Source organism: Oryza glaberrima, chromosome 9 (genome assembly GCF_000147395.1).
Source record: "Oryza glaberrima chromosome 9, OglaRS2, whole genome shotgun sequence".
NCBI classification, from domain to species: Eukaryota; Viridiplantae; Streptophyta; class Magnoliopsida; order Poales; family Poaceae; genus Oryza; species Oryza glaberrima.
The window spans coordinates 19,629,806-19,645,207 of NC_068334.1; the positions used below are offsets into that span (position 1 = coordinate 19,629,806).

The following is a 15,402-nucleotide window of genomic DNA, read 5'->3' on the forward strand; positions in this document are numbered from 1 at the left end:
CCGCCGTAAAATGATGCAATGGGAACATATACTAGTACTGGTGTAAGCAACCGGTAACTGTCGAAGACATAAAAAATCAATATAGTTCAGCATATTGTATTTGACAAATGAGCTTTAAAATTGCATATATATATATATATATATATATATATATATATATATATATATATATATATATATATATATATATATATATATATATATATATATATATAGCTGGCAAATAGGTATTATATATTCTAGATATATGGGCCATTAATTTTTGGATGAATTACAGCATAAACGCAAAGGAGACCTACTACTACTAATCAGATTACTCTGATCATGTGTTTTTTAGACATACTACACATGAATCGAACATATATATGTATGTGTGTGTGTGTTTATATATATATATATACACACACACACACACTACTAACCAGATTAGTCTAATAACGTACAGGAGACTTAATGTGAGCCAAAATGAAGTCTACACCTTACACCCTCCATCCAAAAAAAAAAATCTAACTATGAATCTAGACGAGCACCACTAGTAGTAAGTTTTACGGTTTCAAAAAAAACTAGTAGTAAGTTTTTATTTTTACTAGTGTTTCAGTGAATGAGCTTAACTACTTGTGTATCTTTGCCACATAAATACATGTACAATGTGCTTTGCGAAGTGATGATATATATTCAGTATGACAAGCTATAAATAACCATTCAGTACTAGCTAACAATACAGAATCAAACACATTACTATTAAATATCATGTCACCACCACTGATTGCAAAAAGAAAACATAAATGAAGATGATTAATAGGCAGTAGAAGAAAAGTTTACATATATTACCTAAACATGTCATATATATTTACCATGTGATATTTCTAAAATTTTGCAAAGCTTTGTTATGGATTCCTACATATACTTCAGGAAAAACCAATAACATCACATGTACAAAAACAAACAAGCTGGAAGCCCATTAAAAATTTATACAAGTTATATTATGTGATTTATTTGACCACAAACAATAGAATAACCGGGTAGTATTTTACCACCTCAACTATATATATTGTTTTTTGAAAGTAGACATTAATTATCGGCATTGTGAGATGAAGCATGAAATTGAATATTATTTCTTGTTAAAAACAGAAGAGCAGTACATTCCTTGCTAAAGTAGTGTAAAAAAAGTCATGCCTGAATAGGTTAATTCCCTGTGCAACAATAGTTACCAAACCCAGGCAATGTAGCAACCTAGGATGATGGACAAAAGGCCAAACAAATATATATTCGCTGCCTGATGTGATGGGATCAACGAGACAATGTTCATATGTCAGAGATCGATCGGATGAAGAACACGAGAATGTGCGAGTCATCATCTCACCCCCCTTGCAATTGTAAAACTCGGAAACAATAAAAAACCCATCACGAAATCAAGCAAGGGATCGGCGCATGGCTCGATCGGTCACGGCTCCCGACCAGATAGATGATCATTTGCTCCTTTCGTTTGTCTCCTCTCTCACTCACTCACTTTGTCTCTCTCTCCCATGAGCATACGATGACTGAATCTCTCTGTCCCTCTCTCTCTCATCTACAACTAGCTAGTAGTAATATAATCACAGGCATAAACAAACGCAAACACCCCAATTAACTTAAGACGATGCGATATCTAGGATCCACGAGCTACCAATTAAAGCCAACTAGGTTTCTAGGGCTCAGCTTTTCAAGAGAGCAAAGGGGCATGCTATAGTAAAGCGAAGGTGTCAACCTTATGGAAGCTAGTAGTACTCACATCTCACATATACTTCATGGTGTTAGTACTCACATACTACATGGAGTACAACATGGAGTAGTAAAAGCAAAGAAACCTTATTAGCCTTATTCTACATGGAGTATAGTACACCAATACCAAGAATTACTAGTATCAATTCAATCAAGCAGCAGGAATGAAGGAAGAAGATGAACAGTGCACGGTGGAAATCATCAAGCTAAGCTTAAGCTAAAGAGAGAGGGTGCTTTCCCCCAAGCTCCTAACTGTTGGGAAGCTTCCAATCATTCTTGCTAGGAAACGAGTGTATTAATTGCTCATATCAAATGGCTCCCAAGAAGAGAAGCAAACAAGAGTCTAAAGGGTTCGCCTGCCTAATTTAAGCTAAGCTAGGCTCTAGAAGAAAACACATCAATTTATGCAACGAGATATCAAAGGGAGATCAGAAGCTAAGAATTCTCAAGAGATCGAGATCGACCAAAGCAATTGACAGTTGCAGCGAGTGAGATTGTAGTGGCGTTACAGCATGGCGGCGACGTTGGCCGGACGGCCGGCCGGCGACCGGAGTGGGCACCGGTCACGGCCGCGGGTGGCCGTGGAAGAACGGCGTGCCGGCGGGGAACGCGCCGTAGGGCCCGGGCGTCGGGTACGGGTCCATCACCACAGCCGATGACACGATGATGTTGCCGCCGCCGCCGGAGCCTGCCTCGCCGGCCGCGGCGGTGCTCGGCGAGGACCCGTCGCCGGTGAGGCGGAAGTGGTACTCGCTGGCGCCGCCGCCGCCGGCGACCGCCAGGGCTTCGGGGCCGACGTCGTGCAGGATGCCCTTGAACACGTGGCCGCCGATGCTGACGGCCGTCTGGTACGCGACCTCCGCCTCGGCCTGGTCGACCGGCCCCAGCCGCACGCACCGGAACACCGCCTCCGAGCTCACCTCCCGCGGGAACCTCTCCGCCACCGTCACCATCTGCTGATCTCCTGCACACCCAGCAGATCGATCAACGCGGTTAGATACAGCGCGCGCGCCATGGCTAAGCTAAGCTCTAGTATATACCTGAGGAGGTCGTCGGGGTGGCGGCGGAGGGACGCGCGCGGGGGCGTTTGGTGGGGTCGCGAGATGGGCCGGCGCCGCCGGCGGTGGCGGCGGCGGAGGCGGCGAGCGCGGCGAGCTGCTGCTGGCGCTCGCGGCGCTTGGCGGCGGGGACCCAGGTGGACTTGACGTGGGTGGCGCAGGCGAAGCCCCGGCTCTTGCAGCAGGTGCGGCAGCGCATGTGGGTGCAGTCCTTCTTGGCCTGGTTGCCGCAGTCCTGGCAGCTGATGCCGCCGCCGCCGCCACCGCCCCCGCCGCCGCTCGACCGCATCCCGCGCGACGAGGACGAGGACGACGCCCCCGCCAACGACGGCGCCGGGGGCGCGTCATCGGCGAAGCGGATGATGTTGGAGGCGTAGAACGGCTGCTGCTCCTGCTGCTGCCATAGCTGGAAGCTCCCGCCCCTCGTGGCGTACAGGAACGAGGCGGCGTCGGCGGGGTGCACCGGCGGGACGGGCGGCGCCGGGTTGTCTCGGCTGTGGCTTCCTCCGCCTAGAGGGAACCCCGCCATGCGCCCAAATCCATAGGCGGCCGTACGTACCCCCGGCTAGGGAAGAAGAAGAAGAAGAAGAAGAAGACGACGACCACCACGAAGCAGCAGCAGCAGATCAAGAACCGATCAAGAAACCGAAACCTCTCTCTCGATCGTGTAGACCACTAGCTAGTAGCTAGCACGCGCGGCCAGGAGGAGTTAATCCGCGGCGGCCGGATCAGCTCAGCTCAGCTCGCTGCGCTGCCGCGAGTTAAGACGGTGAGGCGACAGAGAGGCCCTGCCACGCCGCCATGGAGCCTGCGCTCACCTAAGCTTCCATTTATTGCCTTTGCCTCCTCTCTCTCTCTCTCTCTCGCTCTCGCTTCGTATCGCACCGAGAGGAAAAGAGATGTGTGTGTGTGCGCGTGAGTTGGAGAGGTAGCCAGCCACCAACACGCGCACACGGCAACGCGGCTGCGGCTGCAGCTGCTGCTGCTGCTGCGAGAGAGAGAAAGAGAGAGTCGAGGGGAAAAGGCAGGGTACAGTTGCCGGCTGCCTCACCCCACTCTCTCTCTCTCGTTCTGAATACGGTTAGCTGGTTGGAATGTACTGTACTGTACTGTACTGCACTGCTACTAGCTGCATGCAGCATGCGACCCCGGGGTGGAGTTAATTGCCCGCGCCGTATGCATGCAGCGAGAGAGCATATGTTGGCGTGCTCCAGAATTCAGTTATTCCATGCCTCCCTTCCAACGCCATAGTCAGTGCGTAGTAATATTCAAAGCCAGCCAAGCTAGCCACGCCCATACGTATACGCGTCTTCGATCGCAGAAAAGATCCTGGAAAGGAAGAAGAAGATTTGTTTAGTTGACAGTGTGTCTGGTTCAGTCTCAACATGTCAATTCATCTCGAATCGTTGTCACCGACACCGCCGGATCGTTCGTGTGCGACGACGCGGCACGGAGCGGCGCGCGCCGGCCTGAGTAGCAGTCAAACACCGGAGAACACGGGAGCTTGCTCTTTTCTTTACTCCACGGTCATCCGCGCGCGGCTCCCCCCATCTCCCCCTGTTTCGCGCGGGTTTTCTGATGTTTCCCCCACCCAAAACGCTCGATTTCACCGTCATCCACCGTGCAAAACACCCACTTATTGTACTCGGTCATCACATCACGTCTCGGTTAATCGTGCGAATTAAAGGAGATATATATAGTGAGATACCAAGCCAATGCAGGAGTGGGGATATATTACGCGTGACGTAGCTGAAATCCATGTCGTGTTGGGGTCGATTGGATTAATTAGCAGGAAACAGTGGTGTGATGGATCGATTGACAGTGCAGTGGCGATCGAGTGGTCCAGTCCAAACCCCGGTTTGCAGGGGAGAAGGAATAGACCGGGAGGTATCGTATCTATCGTATATATGCACGTTTCAGTGGGACAAATCAACCGGATTATTTAGCATATATAGATACTGTTAAGACAGGTTCTGTGCTCTGTGTGTGTGTCTGTCTGTCTGTGGATCGTTGACAAGGCAGTTTTCTGCTGCTTTTTATTTTCTTTAACGGAAAGGGGGGGGGCCCAATTAAAGGGTCTCTCAGCTGTGTTTCGATCATCTGCCTTTAATTAAGCAGCTGATTGATTGCATGCCCCCGTGACAGGGAGATAATTAAGGGCAACTAGCTAGCAGTGTACTGTACTGGACGCGCGAGTGACAGCAGTTGGTGAGTGGTGACCGCAAACTACACGCCGGAGTGGCACTCTGTCATTTTCCCATGGGGGCACATACGCTGGGTACACACTACAGGACCATCCTCGTTGGGGCTACTCTACGGTGAAAAAACCACCGTGAGACATTGGAGTGAAATATTATATAGATATATAATCATAGAATTCTTACCACGCAGTAATATATATCATAAGTTAAAATGTAGTTTTATTACTGATCGTTATTTTTAAATCGGTGCCACTAAATTTTATCAACATCGATTTGTTACGCTCCATAAAATCTAAATTTAAGTATATGTTAGGATTATTTCCACGCTAGTTGGTTACTTGTTTATTAAACAAATGGGTTATCTTTATGTCTCACTGTTTGGTTGAATGCCTAGAAAGATAGATTCAAGTCATCATTTGGGGTTATGACCTATCACCAATGGTGATCTTCACTATACAAAACAATAAAACCTTCCACCGGCGCACCATGAATACATATCTTAGGGCAAGGGCAATAGAGGAGCCGACTGCTTACTATAATCCATGTACACGTCATTTAGAAACAACTTAACATATGATAAGTACAATGCTTGTCTCTTCACATCTAGCGCAACATTTATATCATCATCGCTTAATTATTTTTTCTCTCACCTCTTTCCCGCTTTTCTCTTTCATCCAAGCCAATCAGCCAAACCCATTCACACTAATTTCTTTTTCAGTCGACGGAACCGTCGATATATATGAAGGCGCTAAGCCAACGATAGGAGCATTGGACCAACGACGTATCTCTCTCATAGTACTCTTTCTCCGCCAGCTAGGTATAAAATCCAACGTAAGCTTACTGCTCCCTCCTTCCCAAATTGATCATGATATAATGGAATTTAAAATTTTTCAAATTGATCATCATATAACCACATGGACACGGATTTCATCAAAATACAACTAATGCAACATTGGAGAAAGTGTGCATGCTAAGGTGTAATTGGCATGGTGTTTTTAATCGATGCATGCATTGTGGGAGAATGTGTGTATGGTGTCTTGATTGATACAATTTAAATTATCCTTGGTCTTGGTGCATAAATATATATGATGATCAATTTGGGAAGGGGGAGTATTAGACGGTGATTTATTGTTATTGTACTTGCCCTTATGAAAGGTCTTTTTGGTAGAGCTCCAACTCTAAATTTAGCTCAAGGAGTTGGATCTAGAGTGGATATAGTTGTGGAGCTGCCTAAACCCAGTACCACCTCTCTAGTTCATTTTGTGATAGAGCTGCACCCAGTTTTGCTCCCATTTTTGGTGAAACTGAGACTGTTTGGCTGAGCTCCAGCTCCAAAAGAGGTAGAGTTGGTGCTGGAGCTGTGCTAAACAGGCCCGGAGCTTCATCATGTATCCCTTCGCACACTTTTCATGGGGTATTTATTTATTAATTAATTTTTCAAATCTAATACTAATATCAACTTCTATTTTTATATCGGTAGTAAGATATGTTTTTCTGCTTAACATAATGTTTTTTTCCTATAGCTAGATATGTTAGTACGTTCACTCACTTGTATAATGATATCAACTCAATAAGCTAATTATGAATAAAACCACTTTGGCTTTTTCATAGTGAGCCACCTTGCTAAGTCATTCGATTTACGAATGCATTTCTAACTTAATCCCATTAAATCGATAATATGAATTTGATTATATTACACGTATATCAAATATAAGAGTTATTTATCCATGCAATAGTATAAGAGGGAAAAATCTTTATTTTGGGACGAATGCAGTAGTTGAAAATCTACAATCAAACCAATCATGAAAAGCAACCGAAAGAACCTCATCAACTAATCAATCACTTGACACTCACGATTAGCAACTGAAAATATCTCATATAGTACTAATCAATTAGTTGTCAGGGCTAATTTAGTTTCTTGTAGTTTGACATTTGACAACCGCAGTTTGAGAACACTTGGCAGCTAACCTTGTGAGATCTAGCACACATGCAGGATGGTCGAATTTCACCCTCATTCCCCACCAAAGCTGCGGTTGTTTCTGTAGAGATCCGAGACTGGCCCGGATGTTGGCATGCAGCAGCAGGATGGAGGGAGATGGGAGGAGATTCAAGCCCCCCTGCCATTTTAGCAAAATGCTTGGAGTAGCAGTAGCGTATAAAGAGGGGGGCCACTGAGCCATTCACTGCGCGTGCCGATCCTGACCGGTTTTCTGAACACTGTGCTGGACCCCGGATCACTGTAGCACCGATCGCCCATGGGATCGTTTAATGGGGATCCCGATCGAGAACAGGATCGGCACGACGTACCCTGCGCACACACTCATCGAAACGACAAGCGTTGATCGTTTGATCGATGGTGGCATTGAAGGTTTCGCCGGCCTGAGCATGCACGTAGTACGTTACGTCCGTTGTCAGAGAGGGGAACTCCATTATTTATTTCGTACTCTATCGTCTCCGATCTGAACCAGAACCAGACCAAACTTCATTCTCGAGTCAGAGACCGGAGTAGGCGAAGGCCGGTGCAGTGCATGCAGAGCCCCCAGACTGCTCAGGGCTTTTACACCCATACTACTCCATACACACACAAAAAAAAAAAATGTTACCACAATGAAGTTCCGGTTTGTTCGGTGAATTGTGGCAAGGCAGCGTGTTACTAGTACCGTGTTACCGTAACGGGAGGCAAGCACTGTGGAGAGCGTCATGTACGTAGTGGGAGGGACGTGGTGGTGCAATGCAACAAGAGTGTGTGGGGTTTTTTTTTTTACAGAGAGAAGAGAGAGTTGTTCTTTTCCAGGACCAGCAAGGGCAAAGGCAAAGGCATGCAGCGGCAGTGCATTGAAGGAGGGGGAGGAGGGGGAAGAGATCGACGCAGAAAAAGTTGGGAACAGGATCCGAAGGGCGCCGCTGCAGTGCCTGCCTGCCGAGAAAGTCCGGGCCCCAATAATGAAGCGAAGCCTGCCTGCCGCTGCCTCTGCCTGCTGCTGCTGCTGTGTGTGCTCCTCGAGCCGTGCGCCCGCTGCTGCGCCTGCCCCTGTACTCCACGTACCCGCGCGAGCCGAGTTGACCCGCTTCCCTTGCCTCCCCCGCTGTGCCACGTCCCCCCGGTCTCTTCCTGTCTGTGGGCCCTCCTCTCCCTCGCCCCCCACGTCCCGTCGTCCGCGGCCATGCCGGGATGCGCGCGCCCCGCGGACACGGAGACGCAGCGCGCGCCGTCGCCCTCGTCGCGGCTGATCTCCTCTCGGCCTCTCGGCTTCGCTCGCTCTCACGGGCCCAACATGCGTGCGTCGTCGCGCGCACAGTGCGTACGTACGTGCGGCGTGCGCGGCCGCGGCTGCAGTGCAGCACCACCACCACCAGCAGCCGTCGGGACGTGTGCCCGGATTTACGGTGAAAGCAACGGACGCCGCCGTCCCGCGCGACGTCCACCACGACACGCCACCGCGACGCGGACACGTACTACTACTCCTCCTGCAACTGTAACGACGACGACTGCTGCTGCTGCGTGCCGCTGTTTTTCACGTGCCGTACGTGCGGCGCCGCGCGCGGGAAAAAGCGATGCGATGCCGATGCGAGACGCTTTGCATTGCACGTGAACAGTGGTTTTAGCGTAGGTGCACTGCGTGTATAGTGTAGAGAGGGAATTGATTTTTTGGCACTAGCAGCGTGTGTCCTTTTTATAAAGCGGAAACAGTACTAATGCTGCTAGTAGTACATGGGTAGGGTTCCATAACAATAACATGGCCATGTCTCCACGGAGGAGGAGGGGATCTCTCTGCATCAAACAACAGCGTGTCGCCACACACAATTCCATTCCCATTCCATTCCATTCATCGGAAAGCTGGGAAGGAAAAAGCTACCAGCTGCTCGAACAACGAACTGAGATTGGGAGGACGTACGTGCACACGTACGCCTGCATGCCATGTACAAGAAATATACTACTTCTCGTACCGTTATTTTTGCTTGTACAAGAAATAACACTGTTTGTTGGTTACGTGCGTCTCTCTACTTTAATTTGTTAGCCCTTTTCCGTATGCACTTTCTTGTTTCCACTGAAGTGGTATGAATGATCATTAGTTATTCGAGTGTTCCTCTTGCTGTGTGTGCATATAGCTAGCGTAGTTCACGAGTACTCTCCGAGAATATAAGCTAGTGCATGCATACTATATATACTTTTGTCTATAATGTAATATTAGGTTGTTTATAGTCATATTCAATACAATCAATCTTGTTTTGAAGAAAAGAAATCTCTCTATTTATGTGCTACAAGAGAGGTAGAAAATAAGAGGGGGCGAAAACATTAACCAAATTAACTGGAGAAGAAGAGATAAACATATACTTGCACCAGACGATTTTGATATTTGTGAACATAAGCTAATTAGAGCTGAATATCAACATAATTTTGAAGTTTTAAAAACAAAGCGGGGAGAAAATCCGCTAGTTGGTCGAGAAAACAATTAGACGAAGTATCTGTGGTATATAGCTTGCCACGTTTACCGTGCTCATGCGTGGATCAGATTAATTAGTACCCGTCTGTTGCGAAACCCCTTGTTAGCTGAGCTGGGCCGGGGCCGGCCTGGGAGACACAATCCATCCCTGACATGACGCTTCATGCATGACAGAAACTTTACAAGACAACACATATCCTGCACAAGGAACACGCAGATGCAGGCAACAAACTCTACTTGGTCCACAGCAGTTGCGTCAATCGGCAGAGAGATTTCTCTTGGTCTCATCCATTATAACTCAGTCATCAGGCTAATTAACCTAGAGCTCAGCGTTTTGGCCATTTAGGTGGTGTTTAAGATAAATTAAGATCAATATAAAATCAAGGCATGTAAAACTAAAAACCATTAATTAAGATTTAATTATTATAAACTTAAAAATAAATTTATTTAATATAGTACTGCATAGAATTCTTTTTTATAAAAAATGCTGCTTGCTAGCTTAAAAACGCGCTAACGAAATCGAGATAAAATCTACTACTATATCTTAACTACTCACTTCGTTTCAAAAATATAAAAATATAAAATCAGATAATTTCTAATATTACGAATATGGAAATATACCATTCGTAGTTTTTTATATTTTGAAATGGAGGTATTATATTTTATGATGAAGGTAGTAGCTACAGTAGAAAAGAACGAGTGCATTAACGAATCGATCGTGGCCACTCCAGCAGCCGGCCGTATCCTGCCTACTTCCGAGAAAGCAAGTCAAGCCACAGAGACAGCAGAAACAAATCAAGATCGAGACGAGACAGATAGTAGTATTTGCACACCATCAACAAGGCCTGTTTATTAGTTGGTGAAATGAAAATTTATAGGTGTCACATTAAAATGTTTGACTGAATGTCAGAAGGGATTTTCGCACACGAATAAAAAAAACTAATTTCATAACTCGTCTGGAAACCGCGAGACGAATCTTTTGAACCTAATTAAGCAATCATTAGTATATGTGGGTTACTGTAGTACTTATGGCTAATCATAGACTAATTAGATTCAAAAGATTCGTCTCGCGATTTACATGTAAACTGTATAATTAGTTTTTCTTTTTATTTATATTTAATACTTCATACATATATTTAAAGATTCGATGTGATGTTTTTAAAAAGTATTTTAAACTAAACAGGGCCAAAAAAAATCAATTACGGCTAGTTGCTATAAGAGCTACTACTAGTACACAGTAGTACTACGATTGACAGAGACGCGACGGAGGAATCGATATCTCCCAATCGTTGACACCGAAAGTATAGCACGTAAAAAGCGATCGAGAGAGATGATCATATTATCGGTTGATCGAGTGAGTCGGCCGGCCGGTTTAGTCTCATATCTTAATTATTATAACTTGCGATGTGGGTCCCACTTCGGTGATCACGACGGGAACCTGTCGCACACATTTGCCGTGACGTCGTCTCGATCGATCGATCTCTCGCTGCCTGCCTCCTATTATTGTTGTTTGGGTATAGTATAGCATCTTAATTATCCTAGCTACAAAAGGTTTAGTGTGCTCTTTTTCAAGCCTTTTTGGACTAATTAAGTACTGAGAACCGGTACATGTGCAGTGTATCACTGTATTGTTGCTGACGAGCACCACGTTCGCTGTGGGGGCTAGAAATTCTTACATTAATCGGAGAAAAAAAAAAAGAAGAGTCCAAGTACAAATACAATTTAAAAATAGCTGAAATTCGGAATTACAAATAAGCAATATTGAAAGAAGAGTTCGTATAAGAATCCAATACGCGATTAATTAAAATTCGGAATAAAAATAAAATAAAATCAGAAATTAGAAAAAGAAGAGTCCATATAGGAATACAATCTAGAAATAACTGTAATTCGGAATTAAAAATAAGGAATATTAAATGAAGAGTCCATATAAAAATCCAATACGAGATTAACTAAAATTTGGAATAAAAATAAAATAAAATCTGAAATTGGATAAATAAAAAAGATAGTTCGAGTAGGATGAAACAACTATAAAATTGAAAATAAAAAACATTAAAAAATTAATTCATATAAGACATAATAAGATATTAACTAAAATTCTAAATAAAAATTAAAATAAATTCCAAAAATAGAAAAAGAAAAATAATAGTTCAACTAGGAATACAGTTTATAAATAACTTAAATTCGTCATAAAAAATAAAAACTATTGAAATAAGAGACCATCTAGAACATATGACGAGATTAACTAACATTTGTAATAACAAAATAATAAATTCTGTAAATATAAAAATAATTATAAGAGTTCAAGTAGAAATATAATTTATAAATAAAAATATTGGAATGAAAAATATGGACTTCTAAAGAAAACTCCATCTAGAACACAAATGATGACAAATAACAATAAAGAGGGGGAGAAGCAACAGGTTTATAAAGAAGTAGAATGGTGGCGGTTGATAGGACATCTATAAACTATTAACAAAACCTCAAATAGAATCCCAATGACGATTAAAAGGAGGGATGACGGATGGGCCGTTAAGCAGCCCAGTCATGGCGGTTGGTGGGACTTATAGAAAGTAAAATATGAACCAAAATAATAATTATATTCGATTTTTAAAATCCTAATGACAATAAAGAGAAGAGGTAGTGGACAGACTGAAGAGAAGTATGGTGACAGGGTTTGACATGACTTCTAAAAATTATAAAAAGATGACAAATGACAACAAATATAGGAGAATCAACATGTATGTAAAGGATTAGAGTGGTGGCGGTTGATGGAATATCTAAAAACTATAAACAAAACCCCAAATAGAATCCCAATGATGATTAAAAGGAGGGACGATGGACGGGTCATTAAGCAGCATGGTTACAACGGTTGGTGGGACTTCTAAAAAGTAAAAATAAAAATAAACCCCAATGATAATCATGTTTGAATTTTAAAATCTCGGAGACAATAAAGAGGGGGCAGCGGGTGAGCTGTACATGAGTACAGTGGTAAAGTCCTTGATAGTTTGGTGGAACTTCTAGAAAGTAAAAAAAAAAAACCTAAATGGTAATTACGTTTGATTTTTAAAATCCCAATGAAAATAAAGAGAAGAGGCAGTGGATTGACCATAGAGTAGTATGGTGGTAGCATTTGACGAGACTTCTAAAAATTATAAAAACAAAACCCAAACGAGCCAATAAACTCTAAAAACTATAAGGTCTAATTTTTAGAGGTTTTAGGGAGAACAAATAGAAGTAGTGGTAGATCAAGCAAGCAAATAAATGAGGGGTGACAAAATATTTAGGAGTAGCAACTGACATAACTTTAAAAAAAATATAAAATTAGAAACATAGGGATGATAAGGTTTGGTTTTTCAAAGTACAACGAGATATCTATTAACAAAATTCTAAGTAAAACTATATTAAAAAATAGATAATTTTATATCGGTGCTAGCCGCGCAATTGCGCGGGCCACCCAGCTAGTTTTAATTATCCTAGCTACAAAAGGTTTAGTGTGCTCTTTTTCAAGCCTTTTTGGACTAATTAAGTACTGAGAACCGGTACATGTGCAGTGTATCACTGTATTGTTGCTGACGAGCTCTATCTTTAACACGCTTGCGTATGTGTAGTAGCATGCAGTCGATCGATATAGTAGTACCAGTATAGGAGTAGGAGTAGTATATATGATGATATAAATAAGAAAGCTTATCACCTGTTCTGTTGGTTAAGTGCAAAATGATTAGATCTTTGTGGGCTTTTGCAACAGTCAGTAAGTGCAAAATGATATAAACGAGTGCTAAACTGCTAATGGGCCGTAGTATGTCGGATGTGAAAAAGCCCATGGGCTAATAACATTCAGTGATAGGTCCAAAATTGCAGTATAAACACTACACGAGCTCTTATGCTCTTTTCCATATCCGTGCGTGGCTTTTTGAGTACTACTAGCTCCTTCGCGCCGAAACCAAACCGCTGCCGCCGACTCCGTGCGGCGTGGGGTGAAGGTTGCCACGGTGCCGGTGCCTGTGCGGCGGGGGTGCCTGTGTTCGGGTGGCGCTCGCGGCCAGGTCCGCCGCCGCCGTAGGCCCCATTGCCGGAAGGCAGGGGGGAGAGCGCCGACGCTGGCTCCCATGCACGCGGCGCCCATGCGGTAGGGGACGGATGGCGGCCCTCTCGCGCCGTGGGGAGGAGAAGAGGGGATAAATGCGGTTGTTTTTCGGAAAAACCCTTGTGTTTTTCATGTTTATAGAGCAACCCTTAGAAGCAGAATTTTCCATTCTCAGTGTTGTATTTCTGAGAAAAATGAGGGGTTTTCCGTATAAGACGCAACGGGTGTCAGTCGGTGGGAGGACGTGCACCGCTATTCCGTTCAAACACAATGAGTTTTTTTTTTCATAAACACCACCATGCGTCATTTACTCCGAGAAATAAAATGATCAGGGTGTGCGTGGCGCACATGCAAGGCGAGACCGACACAACCAGTGTGGGAAACCAGACAAAAAAAAATAAATCATGTCACCCAATCGAGAAGGTTCCGCGCCTGCAAACTACATGGCACAACCACCGAGGAGAAAAAAGAAAGACAAAAATAGAGCCCTATGGGGCTTTACTATCTTATTATTCTATGTACTCATCCTTAAGGCCTTTGTTCGATATACCTGAATTACTATATTTTTTTCGCAACACGCAAAACGGGAACAACAATTAACGCATGGTTAATTGAGTATTACTCACGCCGTCTCAATATATAGTAACCTATGACTGGATAGGACACATCCTATTACAAGGATATATTCCATGTAGTCATATAGTGCTATATATTTGGATGAATGAAGTAACTATTACAAAATTTAAAATAGATTTATTTGATTTTTTTAAAAGAAATTTCTATAATAATTTTTTTAAAAAAATCTATTCCAAAATATAAGGCACAATTACCACTAACACAAATACCAAAAAATAATTTTATCATCTTCATATTTGGATCATATAATGCATGCACCCAATGATATTAGAAATCTTGAGGAAGAAGGACTAAAAAACGAATTTAGATGAGGAGGTGCTAGTTGCATGCATGCATGATTACCCTATATTATGAAACATAAAAAAAAAAAGGTAATTGCACAACGAATGAAGTATCTTTAGTAGATCGAGAAGCATGGTTATGGAAAACAAGGTAATAGCCCAACCAGGAAGTTGATTTAAACTCAACCTTTCTACCAACAACTCCTTTAAAGAAAAATGATTTCAAAGGAGAAAATGGTGTGTTCAGAGAACTAAGATTTATATCCAGTTGAGTTGTGTGTGAGGATGTAACCGTAGAAGCCCGTTTCCCATTGTATTTTTTTAGCTCAAGGATTAATTACCTCCTTGTAATTGTTTAACGTTTATTTCGCTTGTAATATTCAATTGTCACTTTGTAATTTTAATTTAACAGAATCGAACATTTTCAAGTAAATGGTTTATTTTCTCTAAAAATTCTTGTAACTTAAACGGGACAGACGATTAATAAACATCTTAGCTGAACAATTACATAACAAATTAATACTCCTTCAATTTTAAAATAATTATCAGTTTTAACTTTGAGTTGTTAAGAATTTGACCAATAATATTTTAAAATATTATTAGATAATAGAGTTGTATATAATCGGATTTAATAAACCGAATGTGCTTTAATATAACACCATACATTTCAACATATTCAATTTGACGTTGGTGGGAAAAAGTAACGGTCAAAGTTCATCTAGCCCGTTTAAAACCGGAAATAAGGGTGTGTTTAGTTCACGCCAAAATTAAAAGTTTGTTTAAAATTAGAACGATGTGACGGAAAAGTTAAAAGTTTGTATGTGTAGAAAAGTTTTGATATGATGAAAAAGTTAAAAGTTTAAAGAAATATTTTTGAAATAAACTCGGCCTAAGTATTCGGAATAGAGAAGTGACAACAACGCTAGCCCAGGCATC

General features: G+C 42.9%; 1 protein-coding gene across 1 annotated transcript; it reads right to left on the reverse strand.

The window, feature by feature from the left end:
• Positions 1-222: 222 nt before the first annotated feature.
• LOC127783978 (protein SHORT INTERNODES 1) lies at positions 223-3,855 on the reverse strand. The gene is made up of 2 exons (XM_052311145.1): positions 2,802-3,855; positions 223-2,725 (listed from the first exon to the last, which is right to left on the reverse strand). Exons 1-2 carry the CDS (start codon positions 3,346-3,348, stop codon positions 2,325-2,327), a joined length of 948 nt encoding a protein of 315 aa, XP_052167105.1. The 5' UTR covers positions 3,349-3,855; the 3' UTR covers positions 223-2,324.
• Between the last annotated feature and the right edge of the window lie 11,547 nt (positions 3,856-15,402).

What these genes read in the sequence shown, in the direction of transcription:
- LOC127783978 (XM_052311145.1), bottom strand. Translation starts at nt 3,348, where the DNA reads ATGGCGGGGTTCCCTCTAGGCGGAGGAAGCCACAGCCGAGACAACCCG. An exon ending in CACCCCGACGACCTCCTCAG is followed by an intron (nt 2,726 to 2,801) that starts GTATATACTAGA and finishes CTGGGTGTGCAG; the next exon opens with GAGATCAGCAGATGGTGACG.